This window comes from Balaenoptera ricei, chromosome 1 (assembly GCF_028023285.1).
Source record: "Balaenoptera ricei isolate mBalRic1 chromosome 1, mBalRic1.hap2, whole genome shotgun sequence".
In the NCBI taxonomy this organism is placed as follows: Eukaryota; Metazoa; Chordata; class Mammalia; order Artiodactyla; family Balaenopteridae; genus Balaenoptera; species Balaenoptera ricei.
In genome coordinates this window covers 161,682,916-161,705,377 of record NC_082639.1, presented here as the reverse complement: position 1 = coordinate 161,705,377, position 22,462 = coordinate 161,682,916, and the positions used below count along the sequence as shown (strand labels likewise).

General features: G+C 34.2%; 1 protein-coding gene across 4 annotated transcripts in view; it reads right to left on the bottom strand.

The window, feature by feature from the left end:
* C4BPA (complement component 4 binding protein alpha) overlaps positions 1-22,462 on the bottom strand; it is a 55,901-nt gene that overhangs the window by 12,068 nt on the left and 21,371 nt on the right. For all 4 annotated transcript variants that reach the window (XM_059905032.1, XM_059905025.1, XM_059905041.1 and 1 more), the window contains 5 exons: positions 21,356-21,541; positions 20,565-20,664; positions 7,821-7,906; positions 7,455-7,649; positions 756-938 (listed from right to left, as the gene is read on the bottom strand). In XM_059905032.1, the coding sequence (XP_059761015.1) occupies positions 756-938; positions 7,455-7,649; positions 7,821-7,906; positions 20,565-20,664; positions 21,356-21,541 (750 nt within the window). The remainder of the gene's footprint in view (positions 1-755; positions 939-7,454; positions 7,650-7,820; positions 7,907-20,564; positions 20,665-21,355; positions 21,542-22,462) is intronic.

Sequence of the window (22,462 nt, the reverse complement as noted above, 5' to 3'; positions counted from 1 at the left end):
TTAAAATGAGGATAATAATAGTGCCCACAATTCTGGACAGAATTCATTGAATTAATTCTTGCTATGTACTTAGACTAGCACCAAGTTATCATTGTTACTATTAAGATAATTGTTAACAGGGAACTCTACTTAATGCACTGTGGTGACCTGAATGGGAGGGAAGTCCAAAAGGGAGAAGATATATATACATGTATGGCTGATTCATTTTGATGTACAGTAGAAACTAACACAATACTGTAAAGCAACTGTACTCCAATAAAAATTAATTTTAAAAAAAGATAATTTTTAGTGATCCACATGAGTTTATAATTTCAGAGTATCAGTATCATAGTTAGTCCATACAATACTTTTGTGCAAGTTAGAAAAAGGCATTTTTCCCTCAGGACACTTTACTATATATCTTTTAAAACAATCACCATAATATAAAGATTTTTGTGAGAACAAAGCAATTTTCTATCAACTGCAAGAAAATTATTGAAATAAACATACTAATCCACAATGTCTACAATGCTAACATCTCTCTTTAGGGTTGTAGTGTGCACAACTGCGTGTGGCAGCCTTTTGTGATGTTATATGACCTTGCACAGTGTACTGTAATCATTCTTTTTTCCAACAAGAAAAAAATAGAGGGATTGATCTAAATTTAAATTTTTACTGTGATTCAAATGGGCTTAGGCATATAAGTATGTCCCCATCAATATTTCTGGATATCTTTAGATGCCAGACATTGAAACTCTTTCATGGTCCATACTTACTGAGTTCACAAATGGGAGGAGGAGGATACCAGCTGTTATCAGCTCCACAGTGGATTAACTTGTTGCCCTTGAGACGATAACCTTTATCGCAGTCAAATACAATAGACTGTTTATAAGTATAGATGGGTCCAAATCCAGAGATTATTCTTCCATATTTAACCACTGGCCGAGGACAAGTGATTTCTAAAAACTCAAAAGAAAAGACAAATGGGTTATATATATATATTTTTTTCAAGTTTTAAAAGCCTCAGTAAAATGAGATCTCATCATGTAGGTTCTATTGTGAGATGATTGTGGATAACTCTAACTTCTTCACTTTCCCAAGAAAAAGTAGCCATATATAATCCAGGAAAAAAACATATCTTGAGGTCCTCAAAACCTCTCCCTATAATGACCTGCTCTCCTGGATGATTTTGATGGTGGGTCAGTGGTCAGTGGTAATGATGTGATAGCCATGATGCAGAGGTAGCCAGGGCATCAGAGAGCTGTGCCATCACAAGCAAAGAACAAACTACCCCTGCATCCTACCCCACAGCAGTCATCAAGCCCTGTCAGTCCTGCCACTTTAATTCCTCTAGGATTCCCCAGTTTCTCTCCAGGCCCACTGCCATGGCAACAGTTGAAGGAGCTTCACTACTTAGCTATATAGTTGCAACGTGTTACCTATGGGTTAAGTTTTGTCCCACTTCAAATTGTCCATTCTGCAGCCAGAGTTGTCTTTCTAACATTCAGCACATTTTGGTTAAAGCCTTTCAATGCCTGCCCTTCACCTTCATTCTGAACTCATGAGAGTTCTTCAGGCATTTTAAACGGTTTGCAGTATCATGATCGCTTATCCCCGATTTGATTGTGTCCTGTGCTGAGTCAGAATAGTAAGTGATACTGTGTGGGTGCTTAGTAGCAAAGGAAGATGTCTTAGATTAGCAAACTAGCAATGCCACAATATTTCTTCTTGCTCAATTACTGTTTGCTTTGTCCTGTTGAACTTCTGGTGTGTAATAGGTTTTGCTTGCTCTGTAGGCATATGTGGTTGACATGAACAGTGCTAACCAGTATTTCCAGTTCTGCTTCCTGCACAGACAAAAGGTGATATTCCTCAGTTCCCTTAGGATGAGTAGGGTCTACACATTACTAGTTTTGGACAAAAGGCTGAAATGCAAAGTGATATGTGGTCATTTCCAGGAAAAAAGCTCTTAAAGCCAGGGGACAATTTGATTTTCTCTCTTCCTCTACTAAAGAGATTGTGAAAGCACATTTTGATATCATAAGATTGAAGCAATCTGGATTGCTGAGATGGTTGCTAAACTAACACGTAAACTATAGCTGCCCTAGAGAGTTTCCTGGACATGCAGCAAACTCAATATGAATGAGAATCAACTTTTACTTTGCCGCTGGGACACCCTTACCCCAAGCCCATGCCCATTGCAGCTCCAGCCATCCCCCCAGGGTGGTTCTTGGGCAGAGCACCCTGGGACCCCCTCCCACATGCACCCATTCCAGCTCCAACTGTACCACAAAGGCAGACCCAATGCAGTGAGTGCCAGGGTCCCCCAGCCCATGCTCATTCTGTTTTGCCTAATTCATAGACACAAACATGGAAAGTCAAACAAAATGAAGAGGCAGAGGAATATGTTCCCAGTGAAAGAATAAAATAAAACCTTATTTTTAAAAACGCTAATGAAACAGAGATAAGTAATTTACCTAATAAAGAGTAAAAAATAATGATTATAAAGATGCTTACTGAACCCAGGAGAACAGTGAAGGAACACAGAGAGAACTTTAACACAGAGTTAGAAAATATAAAAAAGAACCAATTAGAGCTGAAGAATACAATAAATAAAATAAAATACACTGGAAGGAATCAATAGCAGGTTAGGTGGTACAGAAGAATGGATAAGTGATCTGAAAGACAGAATAGTAGAAATCACCCAATCAGAACAGCAAAAAGAAAAAAAAAAATTAATGAGGCTAGTTTAAGATGCATCTAGCACAACATCAAGCAAACTAACATTTTCATTAATGGAGAATAGAGAAGATAAAGGGGCAGAAAATTTGTTTGAAGAAATAGTGGCTAAAAATTTCTCTAACCTGGGGAAGGAAACAGATATCCAGGTCCAGGAAGTACAGAGAACCCCAAGCAAGATAAACCAAAAGAGATCCACACCAAGACATTATCATAATTAAAATGGTAAAATTTAAAGATAGAGAATTTTAAAGACAGCAAGAGAAAAACAACTTGTCATGTACAAGAGAACCCCTCATAAGTCTACCAGATAATTTTTAAGCAGAAATTCTGCAGGCCAGAAGGGAGTGGCAAGATATATTTAAAGTGCTGAAAGGAAAAAAACTTACAACGAAGAATGCTTTACCCAGCAAGGGAATTGTTCACAATTGAAGGAGAGATAAAGAGTTTTACAGACAAGCAAAAATGAGAGGAGTTCATCACCACTAAACCAGCCTTACAAGAAATGTTAAAGGGTCTTTTGTAAGCAGAAAAGACAAGGCCATAGCTAGAAATAAGAAAATATATGAAAGAAAAAAATCTCACTGGTAAAGGCAAATATATAGTAAAGGCAGTGGATCTGCCACTTAAAATAGTAGTATAAAAGGTAAAAGACAAAAGTAGCAAAATCAACTATAACTATAATAAGTAGTTTAAGGGATAAACAAAATAAAAAGTTGTAAACTCTAATGTGAAAAATGTAGAATGGGGGGGCAGTAACAATGTAGTGCTCTTAGAATTCATTCGAACTTAAGTGACTATCAATTTAAAATAAACTGATATATATCAGTTTATTTTATATAAATATATATATATATATAAACATCATGATAACAACAAAACAGAAACCTACAATAGTTATGCAAAAATTAAAGAGAAAGGAACCCAAACACATAACACTAGAGAAAATCATCAAACCACAAGGGAAAAGACTAAGAGAAGAAGAAAGGAACAAAAAAGAACTACCAAAAAAACCCAAAACAAAACAGAAAACAATTAACAAAATAGCAGCAAGTACATTCATATCAATAATCACTTTAAATGTAAATGGACTAAATGCACCAATTAAAAGACATAGGTGGCTGAATGGATAAAAAATTTTAAAGGGCCCTTTTATGTACTGCCTAAAAGAGACTCACTCTAGAACTAAACGTACACAGACTGAAGGTGAAGGGATGGAAAAAGATACTCCACGCAAATGAAAACAAGAGGAAAGCTGGGATAGCAATACTCATATCAGACCAAAGAGACTTTAAAACAAATACTATAACAAAAGACAAAGAAGGACATTACTTAATAATAAAGGGTCAATCTAAGAAGAGGATATAACATTTATAGATATCAATGCACCCAACATAGAAACACCTAAATACAATATATTAAACAAATGTTCACAAACACAAAGGGAGAAATTGACAGTAACACAATAATAGTGGGGGATTTTAATCTCCCACTTGCATCAATGGATAGACCATCAAGACAGAGCATTAATAAGGAAATATTGACCTTAAATGACATATTAGATCAGATAGTTTTAATAGATATATACAAAACATTCTATCTAAAAACTGCAGAATACACATTCTCAAGTGCATATAGAACATTCTCCAGAATAGATCACATATTAGGCCACAATACAAGTTTCTATAAATTTAAGAAGATTGAATTCTCTTTTCCAAACACAATGACATGAAATTAGAAATCAATTATAAGAAGAAAAATGGAAAAATATAAACATGTGGAGGCTAAACAACCTGATACTAAACAACCAATCAGTCAATGAAGAAATCAAAAAGAAAATTAAAAAATACTTTGAGAGAAATAAAAATGGAAACACAACTTTCCAAAATCTATGGGTGGCAGCAAAAGCAGTTATAAGAGGGAAGTTCATAGCAATATAGGCCTACATCAAAAACAAGAATAATCTGAAATAAACGATCAAACTTTACACCTAAAAGACCCAAAAGAATTAGAAGAAAAAACAAACCCTAAAGTTAGTCGGAGAAATGAAATAATAAAAATCACAGTGAAAGTAAATAAAATAATGACTAAAAAAAAAATAGGAAAAAGCAATGAAACTGAGTGCTGGTTCTTTGAAATGATAAACAAAATTGATAAATCTTTACCCAGTTTCCTCAGGAAAAGAAGAGAGATGGCTCAAACAAACTCAGAAGTGAAAGAGAAGTTACAACTGATATCACAGGCCATATATGACAAACCCACAGCTAATATCAAAATCAATCATTAAAAGATGAAAGCTTTTTCTCAAAGATCAAGAATAAGACAAGGATGCCCCCCTCACTACTTTTATTAACCATAGTATTGGAAGGCCTAGCCACAGCAATCAGACAAGAAAAAGAAATAAAAGGAATCCAAATTGGAAGGGAAAAGTAAAACTGTCACTATTTGCCAGTGCCATGATACTATACATAGAAAACCTAAAGACTCCACAAAAAAAACTATTAGAATTAAGAGATGCATTCATTAAAGTTGCAGGATACAAATTTAATATACAGAAATTTGTTTAATTTCTATACACTAATAGCAGACTATCAGAAAGAGAAATTAAGAAAACAATCCCATTTACAACTGCATCAAAACGCATAAAATATCTAGGAATAAATTTAACCAAGGAAGTGAAAGTCCTGTACTCTGAAAACTACAAGACATTGATAAAATATATTGAAGATGACACCAGAAAATGGAAACATATAATGTGTTCGTAGATTGGAAGAATTAATATTGTTAAAATGTCCATACTACCCAAAGCAATCTACAGATTTAATGCAATGCCTATCAAAATACCCATGGCATTTATCACAGAACTAGAACTAATAATCCTAAAATCTGTATGGAACTACAAAAGACCTCAAATAGCCAAAGCAATCTTGATAAAGAAGAACAAAGCAAGAGTTATCATGCTCACTGATTTGAAACTATACTGTAAAACTTTAGTAATCAAAACAGTATGGTACTGGAACAAAAACAGACACACAGATCAATGGAACAAAACAGAGAGCCCAGAAATAAACCCTTATATGATCAGTTATTCTAGGATAAAGGAGGCAAGAGCATACAGTGGGGAAAAGACAGACTCTTCAGTAAATAGTGTTGGGAAAACTGGACAGCTACATGCAAAAGAATGAAACTAGACCACTTTCTTACACCATATACAAAAATAAATTCAAAATGGATTAAATATTTAAATGTAAGACCTGAGACTATAAAACTCCTAGAAGAAGACATAGTCAGTGACCTCTTTAACATCAGTCTTATCAGTATTTTTTAGTTGGATCTGTCTCCTCAGGCATGGGCAACAAAAGCAAAAAAAAAAAAAAAAAAAAGGGGGACTGCATCAAACCAAAAAGCTTTCACACAGCAAAGGAAACCAACAGCAAAACAAAAAAGCAACCTACTGAATGGGAGAAGATATTTGAAAATGATATATCTAATAAGGGGTTAATGTCTAAAATCCATGAAGAACTCATACAAATCAATATAAAAAATCTGATTAAAAAATGGACGGAGGACCTGAATAGACATTTTTTCCAAAGAAGATATACAGATAGCCAACAGGCACATTAAAAGATGTTCAACATCACTAATCACCAGGGAAATGCAAATCAAAACCACAATGAGATACCACCTCACATGTGTCAGAATGGCTATTATCAAAAAGACAAGAAATAAAAACTGTTGGCAAGGATGTGGATAAAGAAAGAACACTTGTGCACCATTGATGGGAATGTAAATTGGTATAGTCACTATGGAAAACAGTATGGAGCGTCCTCAAAAAATTGAAAATAGGACTACCATATGATCCAGGAATTCCATTCCTTACTATTTATCTGAAGAAAACAAAAACACTAATTTGAAAAGATATATGTGACCCCAATGTTCATTGAAGCATTATTTACAATAGCCAAGATATGGAAGCAACCATAGTGTCCATCAATAGATGTATGGATGAAGAAGATGTGCCATATATATATATATATATATATATATATATATATATATATATGCCATAAAAAAAGAATAAAATCTTGCCATTTGCGATAACATGGATGGACTTAGAGTGTATTACACTAAGTGAAATGTCAGGCAGAGAAAGACAATTATATGATTTCAATTATGTGTGGAATCTAAAACAAAACAAAAAACATAAAAGAGAAACAGACTCATAGATACAGAGAACAAATTGGTGGTCAAGGAAGGGAAGTGGCAGGAGGGAAGGGGGTGCAGAGCAAAATAGATGAAGGGAATTAAGAGGTATAACCTTTCAGCTATAAAATAAATACATCTCAAGATGTAACATACAGCATAAAGAATATAGTCAATAATATTGTAATAGTGTATGGTGACAGATGGTAACCAGATTTGTGGTGATCATTTTGTACTGTATAAAAATATCAAATCACCATGTAGTATACCTGAAACTAATATAATATTGTGAGTCAATTATATTAATACTTTAATTAAAAAAAAAACTTTTCCTTTACAAAGCCAATGAGATATCAGTGCTATTTATTACCATATACTGGTACTGCATGCATAAGCATCAGTTTACCAAAAAAATTGACTGCATCATTGCAATAATTAGTTTGTCTTTGAATCATTTCACTTCCCCCAATACATTTACCTTCCTTTTTCTTTTAAACAAAAAATTCAAACCAAAATTCATCATTATGACTTACTTTTACAAGTAGGAGGGCTTGGATTCCAGACACCTATTGTCTTATTTTCCAGTCTGCAAGAAACAGAGGCTGTGCCTAACATTGAGAAGTCAGGGTCACAGCTGTAGGTGACAGAAGAGCCGTATGTGTAGAAGTCTTCATCTCCACCATTGTGCTTCCCATTGCTGATGGCTGGAGGAGGCTCACACTTGGCAACTGAGATGAGTGAGTGAAGAGGAAGAAATAATTAGGGAAAGCATCCTTACAAATCTAACATTCATGATGCAAATTCTAATGAAGGGTATAAGAAGCAGCAAAGATGCACAGGAGTTTTATTACCTAACATGGTTTAGGTTTAGAGGCAAGTCAAAAAAAGTCTTTACTTACTTTCGCAAATGGGGAGAGGATCACTCCAGACAACTCCTTTATCTTGGACCTCACAAAAACTAGTGGCTGAGCCAATTAAGATATACCTGAGTAAGATAGGATCAAAGATTTTAATGGAATTCTTCCTACTATAAATTAAGTTGAATAAAGGAGTCTGAACAAACGGATTTATTACTCAATATTAAAAATGAAGAAATAATGTTTTTTCAGGTAACATTTCCTATTGAGAACTTCATTTTGTAAAATTTTATCACTGCAATGAGATGTGTGTGTTCACTTGTTCTTTTATTCTGTAATCTATTACTGGACATTGACTAGATGTCAGGCATGGAGTTCATTCAGAGCTCAAGCAGGACAATGTAGAGTAAAAGACTCATTTGAGTGTGTTCTGCAGTTTTCTTTGGATGAGTGTACCAGCCAGATTACTGGCCCCAAACTCTTGCCCTCTGCTTTGCCACCTCCTGATGTCCAGATGCTTGCCCTCTCTCATACACCATTAACTCCCTCTTCATGACCCCCCCATTTCTATGGCTCTTGACAAGTCCTAAGCTTTCTTCAGTTTGTTTTACTACCCCATATGAATTACGGTAACAGAAAAAAAAAAAAAAACATCATTAGTACAATTTCAAATTGTACCATTATCAAGGAATAAACCTATGATGTGACTGAACACTAATATAAATGTTACCTTCAGCAATCTAAGAGGTCCTGAAATTTATTTAATAACTTTTTAATGATAATTTAATAATAATTTTAATGATAAACTACAATAAGAATTAAGCATTTCTTTACCTTGAAATTTCTTAAAAATGTAATTTTTCTAACCTAGCCAGGAAACCAAGTGAAAAGTGTTGTTTTTGGTTATTCCAATAGGAACACTTTGGTGTTCCAACAGCATGTTAGTACTGAATCTTCTCACTTTCCCTCTTGGGAGCCATACACAGTAAGGGAAACAGGATAAACATGAGAAAATCAAACAAAATGAAACAATAATATCAAAAAAATGGAGAAAAAATGTTAGATATAGATGACAAGCGTAGGAGAATCAACATATACTTAATTGGACAACCTGAAGAAGGAACATAAAACAGAACAAAATAGCTATCTTTAGATATATTTCTGGTAAACATTACAGAAATAAAATAATATTTTAATCTACATTTTTAAATTGTACCTCATATAGCATGAAAAACTGAACTAAATTGTCCATATCAAAACAACTAAGAGTAGGATTACTAGATTTCAAAGATAAAGAATATCTTTGGACAGCCAAGCAAAGACTAAGTCACATATAAGAGTAAGAAACCCAGAGTTCTCTAAAGCAACATCCTCCAGAAAAACAGACACAGCAATATCTATAAGATATTCAAGGAAAGAAAGTATGAGCCAAGGACTTTATATCCAGCCACATTATCTTTTAAGTAGCAAAGCCTCAGACAGTATTTAAAACTGCAATAATTCAACAGTAATTTTCACTTGGAGACTTTTCCTCGGAAATTACCAGAGGACAAACTATAGCCAACCAAGGGATTACAGGAGAAACTAGCAAAAACAAAAACAAAAAAACAACTGATAGTGAGTACTGAGCATGCAGATCTAAGACAAAAAGGTGCGGTTAAGAGTGACTGAATGAAATATAAGTGTTATATGCTCTGACAAGCTGAGATGATATAACTAACAAAAATAGGAGATCCACCAGAGGACAGAGAGCAGAAGCAAGAAGAGCTACAATCCTGCAGCCTGTGGAACAAAAAACATTCACAGAAAGATAGACAAGATGAAAAGGCAGAGGGCTATGTACCAGATGAAGGAACAAGATAAAACCCCAGAAAAACAACTAAATGAAGTGGAGATAGGCAACCTTCCAGAAAAAGAATTCAGAATAATGATAATGAAGATGATCCAGGACCTCAGAAAAACAATGGAGGCAAAGATCAAGAAGATGCAAGAAATGTTTAACAAAGACCTAGAAGAATTAAAGAACAAACAAACAGGATGAACAATACAATAACTGAAATGAAAACTACACTAGGATGATTCAATAGCAGAATAACTGAGGCAGAAGAACGGATATGTGACCTGGAAGACAGAATGGTGGAATCGACTACTGTGGAACAGAATAAAGAAAAAAGAATGAAAAGAAATGAAGGCAGCCTAAGAGACCTCTGGGACAACATTAAACACAACAACATTCACATTATAGGGGTCCCAGAAGGAGAAGAGAGAGAGAAAGGACCAGAGAAAATATTTGAAGAGATTATAGTTGAACACTTCCCTAACATGGGAAAGGAAATAGCCACCCAAGTCCAGGAAGTGCAGCAAGTCCCCTACAGGATAAACCCAAGGAGAAACATGCTGAGACACATAGTAATCAAATTGGCAAAAATTAAAGACAAAGAAAAATTATTGAAAGCAGGAAGGGAAAAATGGCAAATAACAGACAAGGGAACTCCCATAAGGTTAACAGCTGATTTCTCAGCAGAAACTCTACAAGCCAGAAGGGAGTGGCATGATACACTTAAAGTGATGAAAGGGAAGAACCTACAACCAAGATTACTCTACTAGGCAAGGATTTCATTCAGATTCGATGGAGAAATCAAAAGCTTTACAGACAAGCAAAAGCTAAGAGAATTCAGCACCACCAAACCAGCTCTACAACAAATGCTAAAGGAACTTCTCTAAGCGGGAAACACAAGAGAAGAAAAGGACCTACAAAGAATTTGTTTGATCTGTTTAGGATTACATAGTTTGTGTTAGAACCAGAGGTGTAGTTTACTGATTTAAATTTAAATGCTTTTTCTATTCAGTCCTTCTGTATTGCCCAAACTGGCACATTCTTCACTATGTCAATATAGCTTATCTTTACTCATTTAAAAACCAGCATATATATCTATACATAGATATAGATATATAGATACATGGATATAGATATCATTCCTTGTCCAAATATATATTAAAAACCTTTTCATCTTAAAAGAATGAAGCACCTACAAAATTGTGGTTTCATTACAGATGCATGAAATGCAGGATATTAAAATTCTTTTAATGTAGGATAATTTTAACCACACTCATTTTTTCTCTTCTTTCTCTATAATTGTTTATTTCCCTTACTATGTATACTTAAGCATTGCTTTTGAATAATCCTAAGAGATTATGGGAAACTAAGATAGGCTGTAACTTTCAATTTTATCAGTTTGAGTCCTTCCAATCCCAAAGGTCATTTTAAGCCTATTTACTATTTAATATAAGATTACTTGGCTTTCTCAATGCAAAGTGATTGTTGAGTTTAATTGTAATATATAAGCAATTTAGGCCATTTCATCTTGGTAATATATCTTGAGAACAAAAAGCCATGATGTATTCATGGAGTAAGAGTCTAGAGTTACAGCCTGTTGTTGCAGTCTGCAATCACTATGTTTAGAATAACCTCTGTGTGCAAAAAAAAAAATCTTTAAGTCACAGGTCCTGAGTTGGGGGGTACGTATAGTGGTGGTAGGATGACATGGAAATAGTCCATATGGTTTCTGCTCTCATAGAACTTTCTAAGTCATTTCACAGTTGGTCTAGTGCTCTTTACTATCTTTCCTTAATAAGTAAATGCCTATAAATAAAATGGATAATTGTAAAAAAAAAAAAAAGAAAGAAAAATAGGAGATGAGTGAGAGAGTGGAAAAAAAACAAACTCATTGATTGCCTCATCTGTAAGTGCTGGAAGTAAAATCAAGCTATAGACATATATAAGTACTTATCATTACTGTTGAATACAAAGTAAACACTAAGATAATACAAGTGACATAAATTTACTGGTAGAAAAGACAGAGGGGTGGGGAGGGAAGGAGAGAGTACAAGATAAGTTTACTGTTACTCATAACAGGGAACAAGTTTAAAAATAAAGATAGAAATAAAGAAGGTGTTTAAAGGTATATATAATTATATAAAGGTAACCACTAGAATCAAATTTTGAACTCTCCTAAATATATATATATATAAAACTGCACATATATACATATAGTACAAAATATGAAATAATATGAGAAAATTAAACCTATAGGTATCACTAATATCAATAAATGTAATTGGACTTAAGTCTCCTTTTGAAAGAAAAAGACCTTTTAGTTGCAACAAAATTCGACTCTATGTTGTATACAGGAGACAAATCTAAAAGTACCTCAGATAGGTTAAAAACAAAAGGAGGGGCAAAGTTATATAAAGCAAATGCAAACAAAAAGAAAATAAGGGATACTGGTTTTAATATCCTATAAACTGGACATCAGAATCAAGATCCTTAAATTACACAAAATGGGCATATTATGGTGTTAAAGATTTTGATTTGCAGTGAAGAGCTATAAATATTTATGCACCAAAAAATGTAGCAGCAATTTTAACAAAAGAAATACATGGGACATAAGAAAAGTATGCTATTATTTATCAAGAATTTTTGTGATATTAAATAATTATGAAATTAATTTACTTTAATTCTTATCTTTAAGCTTGAGATACATAAAGGAAAACATAAAGATTCAAAAATGCTAATAAATAAAGTATACCTGGTATGTATATATCAAAGTCTGTATACTAATAGTAAACAATGTAACTTCATTTCAAGTGCCTATGGAATATCAATTAAAATTGATTATATATTATGAAGTACATAATATTCTAAAACATAGAAACCTTAACAAATTCTAAAAAGTAGAAATAATACAAGTAATATTCTCTGTTAGTCCGGAAGTCTTAGCAACCAATGGAGGAATGCTTCTACCATTTAACACAGCAAAAGTTCCATTAAACTAAGGTTGCTCAATTTAGCAAATAAATAACCAGGATACCTAGTTAAACATGAATTTCAGGTAAACAATAAACATTTTTTAGTATAAGCATGCCCCAAGTATTGCATGGGACATACTTGCACTAGAATTAAACCAGGAATCCTCTATTTTATCTGGCAAATTACCTGGCAAATTAAACTTGAAGTTGGGTCTCATCAAGTCTGGGTCCTCAAGCAAATGAACAAACAGACAAAGAAGGGTGTTACTTTCCTGACTGAGGTGATTAATCCTGATTAGCCATGGGAAATTGGGTTGCTTAAAAGCAACAATGGTGATGATGTATACATCTGGAATGCAGGGAGATTTCCTGGGCACCTTTTTGTACTATTTTCATGCCCTCTCATTAAAGTCAATGAAAACTATAACAACCCAATACAGGCAGGACTGCTAATGGCCCAGACCCTTCAAGAATATAAGTTCAGGTGATCCCATTAGGCAAGGAGCCAGGATCAGATGAAGTGGTCGCTGAGGGTATAGTGGATATGGAATGAGTAAAAGAAGCAGGTAGTTATAAATACTAACTACAACCACATGACCAGTTGCAGAAATAAGGACCATAATAGTTATAAACATTTCTTTCTTATTTTCATATGAATAGATTTGGTCTAAATTAAATTTTTTTCTCTTTACTTTTTTCACCCCTCTACCATCTAAACAAGATGTGTTAATAGTAGTTTAGCTTATATCTCGGTATTTAAATTACAGGATATCAAAGGGGAGGTATGACTTTGCTTAAAGAGGATTGTCTTTGGGGGAGAGAGTTAGCATGTTTTCAGTTTTATGAGGAATAGTTGCATTATGTAAGTTGGAAGCATAATTTTGCTATTGCCTTTATATGGAAGTTAAGCTAAGTATGGTTAAAACAAGTGTGTATAAATACCAAATTTGACAAGGGATGGACCCTGGTAGATTCAAATTATGTCAACTTAACTAAGCAGAAATTACTTTTTCCAGAATTTTCTTCCATGCATAGTGCCAAGTTAGTGTTGTCCATAAGAGACGATGGAAGTGAATTAATAGCCAAGTTCTGTATATGCTTGAAAGGTCAGAGCAGAGCACAAGACGTGACTGCAGTTCACACATATTGTTGCTTCTCCGTGCTATCACCTTGTTGGCATTGGGCACAGCCAGGACTACAGCAAACCCAGCTCCTGGAGGATGTCCTCCTTCATGTACTCCAACTTCTGATCTAAGTACATTAGCACTGTGGGGAAGGGCAACAACTTCTACAAGACATTCCCATCTTTGAAGCTGAAGGCTAAGGGTCAGTGAAAGAACAATGTGAACCCCAGTCTATACTCATGGGTATACTCTAATCCATACTGTGACTTCCAGTCTATACTCCACTCAGCCATGCGGGTCCCATTTTGGTTTTGCATCTCCCACTTCACATCCACCTTCCCTTTTTGACTGCCTGCCCTGCTGACCTCAGGCCACGTTAGCAAACAGAGAAGAAACAGCCTCCTGTACACTGTTTCACCAGCTGCCAGTACTGTATCAAGTCAGATTCCTGTAGTAAATCCCTTATTTTATATTTATATATATATATAACCCTAACCCTAACTGCAACCCTAACCCTAACCCTAACTGGATGGTTTTTTTATATATGTGTATGTGTATATATATATATATACACACACACATATATATGTATATATATGAAACATAGATATAATATTATTTATATTTATATTTCTCTGAATGAGTCCTAATATAACTAACTGATATAAATAGACAAGAAAAAGAAATTAAAATAAAAGAAACAAAAAATGGAAAGTAAGAGGTAAAATAATCACTATTTGCAGAGGATATGACTGCAAACTGGGTAATCCCAAGAGAATTCAACTGAAAGACTATTATAAATAATAAAAGAATTCAGAAAGTTAGCTTAGATATCAAGTTAACATGCAGAAATCGATAGTATATATATATATATATATATATATATATATATATATATATATATATATATATATATATATATATATAATGTTAGAATATTTAATGGAAGAAAAGACCCAATTTAAAATAGCAAAAATAAAATGCCTAGGTTTAAACACTTCAAGAAATGCAAAATCTATGTTAAGAAAATGTTGAAACATTCCTGAAGAAACGAGAAAAACACTAAAATGAATGGGGCAGAACATGCCACCCCAAAATAGGCCGCTTTGGCATCAGGATTATTTTCAGCTAAAGACACCTGAAAATCAGCAGATGCAACAAGGGGTTTCTGACCTCCCCTTTTCTTCCTGAAAGCAGATCAAACTCCCATGTGAAAGATGCCTTTTCTATACCAGGAGGAAAGAACATTTTTATCACCAGAGATGGAGTATTGATTTCACAGAGAAATCTGTACTGAAGGCCTTGTTAAAAATAATGCTTATCTCCCATTAGCCTCCCTATATATTTTGGTACTTTTCCACAATTATTATTCTTTCATCAATCTAATATATAAGCACTTAGGCCTAACCACTTTGAGGTCCTTCATTTTCCTGTGAAGGCTTCCATGTACATATAAAAGTAAGATTGATATACTTCTCTCCTATTAATTTATGTCAACTTAATTCTCAAGCCTAGCCAGAGACCCTAAGAGGTTAAAGGGAAAGTTTTCCCTTCCCTACAGTAACATATTCTTGTCTAGGGAGACTCAACATTAAAAAAAAAAAAAAACTATTCTCCTAAAATTAACTTAAAAGCTAATCCAACACTGATTTTTTTTTCTTTTTTTTAAATTAAATTTAATTTATTTTTTTATACAGAAGGTTCTTATTAGTTATCCATTTTATACATATTAGTGTATATATGTCAATCCTAATCTCCCAATTCATCACACTACCACCACCCCCCACCAGTTTCCGCCCTTGGTGTCCGTACGTTTGTTCTCTACATCTGTGTCTCTATTTCTGCCCTGCAAACCAGTTCATCTATACCATTTTTCTAGGTTCCACATATATGCATTAATATACGATATTAGTTTTTCTCCTTCTGACTTATTTCACTCTGTATGACAGTCTCTAGGTCCATCCACGCCTCTACAAATGACCCACTTTCGTTCCTTTTTATGGCTGAGTAATATTCCATTGTATATATGTACCACTTCTTTATCCATTCGTCTGTTGATGGACATTTAGGTTGCTTCCATGACCTGGCTATTGTAAATAGTGCTGCAATGAACATTAGGGTGCATGGGTCTTTTAGAATTATGGTATTCTCTGGGTATATGCCCAGTAGTGGGATTGCTGGGTCATATGGTAATTCTATTTTTAGTTTTTTATGGAAGCTCCATAATGTTCTCCATAGTGGCTGTATCAATTTACATTCCCACTAACTATGCAAGAGGGGTCCCTTTTTTACACCCCCTCTCCAGCATCTGTTGTTTGTAGATTTTCTGATGATGCCCATTATAACTGGTGTGAAGTGATACCTCATTGTAGTTTTGATCTGCATTTCTCTAATTATTAGTGATGTTGAGCAGCTTTTCATGTTCTTCTTGGCCATGTGTATGTCTTCTTTAGAGAAATGTCTATTTAGGTCTTCTGCCCGTTTTTGGATTGGGTTCTTTGTTTCTTTAATATTGAGCTGCATGAGCAGTTTATATATTTTGGAGATTAATCCTTTGTCCGATGATTCATTTGCAAATATTTTCTCCCATTCTGAGGGTTGTCTTTTCGTCTTGTTTATGGTTTCCTTTGTTGTGCAAAAGCTTTTAAAGTTCATTAGGTCCCATTTGTTTATTTTTGTTTTTATTTCCATTTCTCTAGGAGGTGGGTCAAAAAGGATCTTGCTGTGATTTTTGTCATAGAATGTTCTGCCTCTGTTTTCCTGTAAGAGTTTTATAGTGGCTGGTCTCACATTTAGGTCTCTGAGTTTATTTTTGTGTATGGTGTTAGGGAGTGTTCTAATTTCATTCTTTTACATGTAGCTGTCCAGTTTTCCCAGCACCACTTATTGAAGAGACTATCTTTTCTCCATTGTATATCCTTGCCTCCTTTGTCATAGATTAGTTGACCATAGGTGCGTGGGTTTATCTCTGGGCTTTCTATCCTCTTCCATTGATCAATATTTCTGTTTTTGTGCCAGTACCATATTGTCTTGATTACTGTAGCTTTGTAGTATAGTCTGAAGTCAGGGAGTCTGATTCCTCTAGCTCCATTTTTTTCCCTCAAGACTGCTTTGGCTATTCGGGGTCTTTTGTGTCTCCATACAAATTTTAAGATTTTTTGTTCTAGTTCTGTAAAAAATGCCATTGGTAATTTGATAAGGATTGCATTGAGTCTGTAGATTGCTTTGGGTAGTACAGCCATTTTCACAATATTGATTCTTCCAATCCAAGAACATGGTATATCTCTCCATCTGTTGGTATCATCTTTAATTTCTTTCACCAGTGTCTTATAGATTTCTGCATACAGGTCTTTTGTCTCCCTAGGTAGGTTTATTCCTAGGCATTTTATTCTTTTTGTTGCAATGGTAAATGGGATTTTTTCCGTAATTTCTCTTTCTGATTTTTCATCATTAGTGTATAGGAATGCAAGAGATTACTGTGCATTAATTTTGTATCTTGCAACCTTACCAAATTCGTTGATTAGCTCTAGAAGTTTTCTGGTGGCATCTTTAGGATTCTCTATGTAGAGTATCATGTCATCTGCAAACAGTGGCAGTTTTAATTCTTCTTTTCCAATTTGTATTCCTTTTATTTCTTTTTCTTCTCTGATTGCCGTGGCTAGGACTTCCAAAACTATGTTGAATAATAGTGGCGAGAGTGGACATCCTTGTCTTATTTCTGATCTTAGAGGAAATGTTTTCAGTTTTTCACCATTGAGAATGATGTTTGCTGTGGGTTTGTCATATATGGTCTTTATTATGTTGAGGTAGATTTCCTCTATGCCCACTTTCTGGAGAGTTTTTATCATAAATGGGTGTTAAATTTTGTCAAAAGCTTTTTCTGTACCTATTGAGATGATCATATGGTTTTTGTTCTTCAGTTTGTTAATATGGTGTATTACATTGATTGACTTGCATATATTGAAGAATCCTTGTATCCCTGGGATAAATCCCACTTGATCATGGTGTATGATCCTTTTAATGTGCTGTTGGATTCTGTTTGCTAGTATTTTGTTGAGGATTTTTGCATCTATATTCATCAGTGACATTGGTTTGTAATTTTCTTTTTTTGTAGTATCTTTGTCTGGTTTTGGTATCAGGGTGATGGTGGCCTCATAGAATGAGTTTTGGAGTGTTCCTTCCTCTGCGGTTTTTTGGAAGAGTTTGAGAAAGATGGGTGTTAGCTCGTCTCTAAATGTTTTATGGAATTCACCTGTGAAGCCATCTGGTCCTGGCCTTTTGTTTGTTGGAAGATTTTTAATCACAGTTTCAATTTCAGTGCTTGTGATTGGTCTGTTCATATTTTCTGTTTCTTCCTGGTTCAGTCTTGGAAGGTTATACCTTTCTAAGAATTTGTCCATTTCTTCCAGGTTGTCCATTTTATTGGCATAGATTTGCTTGTAGTAATCTCTTAGGATGCTTTGCATTTCTGAGGTGTCTGTTGTAACTTCTCCTTTTTCATTTCTAATTTTATTGTTTTGAGTCCTCTCCCACTTTTTCTTGATGAGCCTGGCTAATGGTTTATCAATTTTGCTTATCTTCTCAAAGAACCAGTTTTTAGTTTTATTGATCCTTGCTATTGTTTTCTTTGTTTCTATTTCATTTATTTCTGCTCTGATCTTTATGATTTCTTTTCTTCTGCTAACTTTGGGTTTTGATTGTTCTTCTTTTCTAGTTCCTTTAGGTGTAACGTTAGATTGTTTATTTGAGATTTTTCTTGTTTCTTGATGTAGGCTTGCATTGCTATAAACTTCCCTCTTAGAACTGCTTTTGCTGCATTCCACAGGTTTTGGATCGTCGTTTTTTCATTGTCATTTGTCTCTAGGTATTTTTTGATTTCCTCTTTGATTTCTTCAGTGATCTCTTGTTTATTTAGCAACGTATTGTTTAGCCTCCAAGTCCAACACTGATTTTTAAATATGCCTAACTTTAAAGTTCACATAGAAAAATAAACAAATACATATTGTCAGGAAAATCCTAGAAAAGAAAAGTAATAAGATAGGACTACCCATATTATTATTAAAGCATATTATAAAACATCAGTAAGGGGCTTCTCTGGTGGCGCAGTGGTTGAGAATCTGCCTGCTAATGCAGGGGACACAGGTTCGAGCCTGGTCTGGGAAGATCCCACATGCCACAGAGCAACTAGGCCCGTGAGCCACAACTACTGAGCCTGCGCGTCTGGAGCCTGTGCTCCACAACAAGAGAGGTTGCGATAGTGAAGAGGCCCGCGCACCACAATGAAGTGTGGCCCCCGCTTGCCGCAACTAGAGAAAGCCCTCGCACAGAAATGAAGACTCAACACAGCCAAAAATAAATATAAAAAATAAATTAAAAAAAAAAAATCAGTAAGTAGATGACTGTGAAATGTGTATATTAATATATAGGCAAAACAATGGCATTGAATAGAAAGTCCAGAAATAAACTCAGATATATATAAGAATTTCATATAGAATCAAAAAGCACTCTCATATCAGTAAATTGAAGATAGACTTTTTAATAAATAATGTATGGATAACAGGAAAGCCATATGGAAAAATACAGACTGGGACATGTACCTCATACTGTATACTCTATAATAACTCCAAATGGATCAAAGCTTTAAATATTAAAAAATATGAAAACATAAAAAGTAGTAGAAGAAATCTAAGCAAATAGGTCAAAATCTTGTATTTGCGAAGGCCTTTTAAATTAAGACCTAAAATTCAGAAGACTTTTTAAAAGGAAGACTGATAAATTTGACAACATAAAAATATTTATCCTCAAGAAAAAACATACCAAAGCCAAGTCAAAAGAAAAATAATATACTTGGGGGAAAAGTTGCAGCTCATATCAGAAACAAGGTCTAAACCCTAACACACATAGATTCATGTGAATATGTGTATGTATATATCTTAGAAATTAAGAATAAAATGGTCATCAGGTTAATAGAAAAAATAGGCAAAGTACATGCCAAGTAATTCACAAATATTTATTCACAATAAGTGCAAACATCTCTTGAACATATTAAAATATGCTCAATTTTACTCAGAATAAGAGAAGTATACATTTAAACTATAGTAAGATTTCATTGTTACCTCTAAAATAGGAAAATTTTCAAAATTTTTACAAGGTTTGTAAGTTTGACAGCACACTTAGTTGGAAAGTTTATGGAGAGACAGACATTTGTATACTCTGCAAAACCATATAACTCCTACAGAGAGCAATTTGGAAATAACTTTCAAATTTTCAAATATATGTATTCTTTGACCCAAGAATCCCACCTTGGGAATTTACCCTACAGATATAACTTATATGTACAAGGTTATGTATTAGAACATAGTTTAGAACAGCAAAAGATTGGAAATATTCATGGATCCATCAAAGAGATTACTAATCCATGATACATCACACAATAAAATTCTATGCAGTTGTAAAAGGGAATTAATGAGACCTCTCTATGCACAAACATAGAGATATCTCCTGTTTATATTGGTAAGTAAAAAATAAAGCAAGATTCAAAACTACTTTTGTTATTGGAAAGGTGCAAAATAAAAATATATACTAAAAAAAAAAAAAATATATATATATATATATATACTAATTTCTTAGCTTGTATATGTAAAAGTAAACACTAAAAAGGTACATAAGAAGCCAGTAAAGGTGGGTCCCTGTTTAAGGATGGAAAGGAATGGTGCAATGGCAATGGAATGGAAGTGAGAATTCTCAGTGTATACCTTTTTATATCTTTTTTTTGTTAATATATGAATACATTAGCTATTTTTAAAAATTAATTTGAAAGAAAAGTATTGTCTCTAGCTTGCCTCTCACTCACCCTTCTGAACAGCTGAATTCTATTTGTGATCCAAAAGAGTAATCTGTCTTAGCTGTCACTTGCCCGTTAAGTAATTCTCCTGGGTTTCCGCATCGTTTCTCTGAGAGAAAAATTAAAATGATGATTAGTGATTCCATGTACTCGTGGATATGGCATTAGAAAACAGAGCTGATGGATCACTGTGGTAATGAAGTCTATGGCCCAGGATTTAACACACTGACCAGGGAGCTAAGCTCCATTCTACATCTCCAGCGTGTACTTTGAACTTAAGCCACTCAAAATGCATGTCCTTGGCCACAAAAGAAACAAAAAAGTATAGATTGTGTGTGTATACCCCTACTACTGGAAAAACATCACAGAATTTATTCTCAACTAAGTGAATCACAGCATCTTCTTCCAAACACAGCATATATTTGGGGTGAGGTTTCTTTGAAAACTGCATTGCCATTTTCTAGCAACATAACTTTTTATAATTTTATAGAGTGAATCTAGTTTTCAATGTACTAAAATTGAATTTGTAGTTCACTTCCAAAAAAAATTTCTTACTGAATACATTGTAAAGGATAGACATTTTCCAATGCAACTAGGTGGCTCCTAATTTTTTTGTTTTATTCATTTGTTTATGTTTTTCAAAAAGTGGCACACATGTGTACATTGAAATCAGTAACTGACAAACCGAATTGTTTCTTAGTGACCAAAGACACTCATTTGCATTCATAAAGCTTAGTTCCTGACATAAATTTGCAAAGAAGGAAAAAGCACAAATAAGAAAAATAAATGTTCATACTTACTGACACAGAAGTCCCTGTATTTCCAATTGCCTGTTGAGTCACAGGTAAGACTGTGACTTTTTGAACTTGTCCTACTGTAGCCAGGGCGGCAGCTGTATCTCAGAGTAGTTCCAGTTTCGAACTCTGTCTCATTCAACTCATTTATTGGAGAAGCAAATTGTAAATAAGGTGGAGGACCACAATTGCCTGGACACCAAAATGACAAAACACCAAAAGTTATAGCTTGGGACACAGCATCTTAAAATTTCAGTAGCATTATTTTAGAGCAGGAACAATTCTTTTCTCCTCTAATCAAGAAAAATAGTAACTCCTATTATCCCCACTGTTCAGTGAATCCAGTGAGTAATTACTAATACATGTTTGTTGATTAATGACAACGATACTGATAAAAGCCATAAATTTTTCACCCTTTCTCTCCTGTAAATGAGATTATTTAACTTAAAAGGATGGCAGACATGATTTCATCAGCCTATCAGTTTCCCCATATCTGCTGACTCAGATATATCCATGCAAATACAGAAGTCCTACAATTTCCTTCAACAGAAACATTATTTCATTAATAATAACATTATGTAACATAGGTTGACTCAGGGAACAGAAACTAAGTGGCTGGGAGAAGAATGAGAATAACATTTCTCATTTGTACTTTTTTGTACCCTTTGGATTTTGAGTGATCTGAAGGGAGACATATAGAGCCCTTGAAGCATAAAAATCTTCATCATGCTTTGCCTGCAAGAATGAAATATAGGGCTGATTTACCTGTCAGGAGCCACAGTAGAATAATATACTTCCCCTGTCCATTCTGGATAAACCCACAGACAGTGAAGATTGTTTAGTCAGGCTGACAGATAATACAGATTTGTTTCAAGTCTTGGTTGGGGACAAGTAGTTTTGGAAATTCCTGGAGAAGAAATTCTAAGGGAAAATGTCTATAAAACGGACTCTTTTATGGGTAAAGCAAATTCCCCCTATATTCTAAATAATTCCAAATCCCCTTAAGTTCAGAATTCCAAATAAATTCCAAACTTCTGATCAAATAAACCCTTTGTTGCTGAAGCTGGATTTCTGCTAAAAGCTTAATCAGCTCTTCGCTAGTCTTGAAAGTGA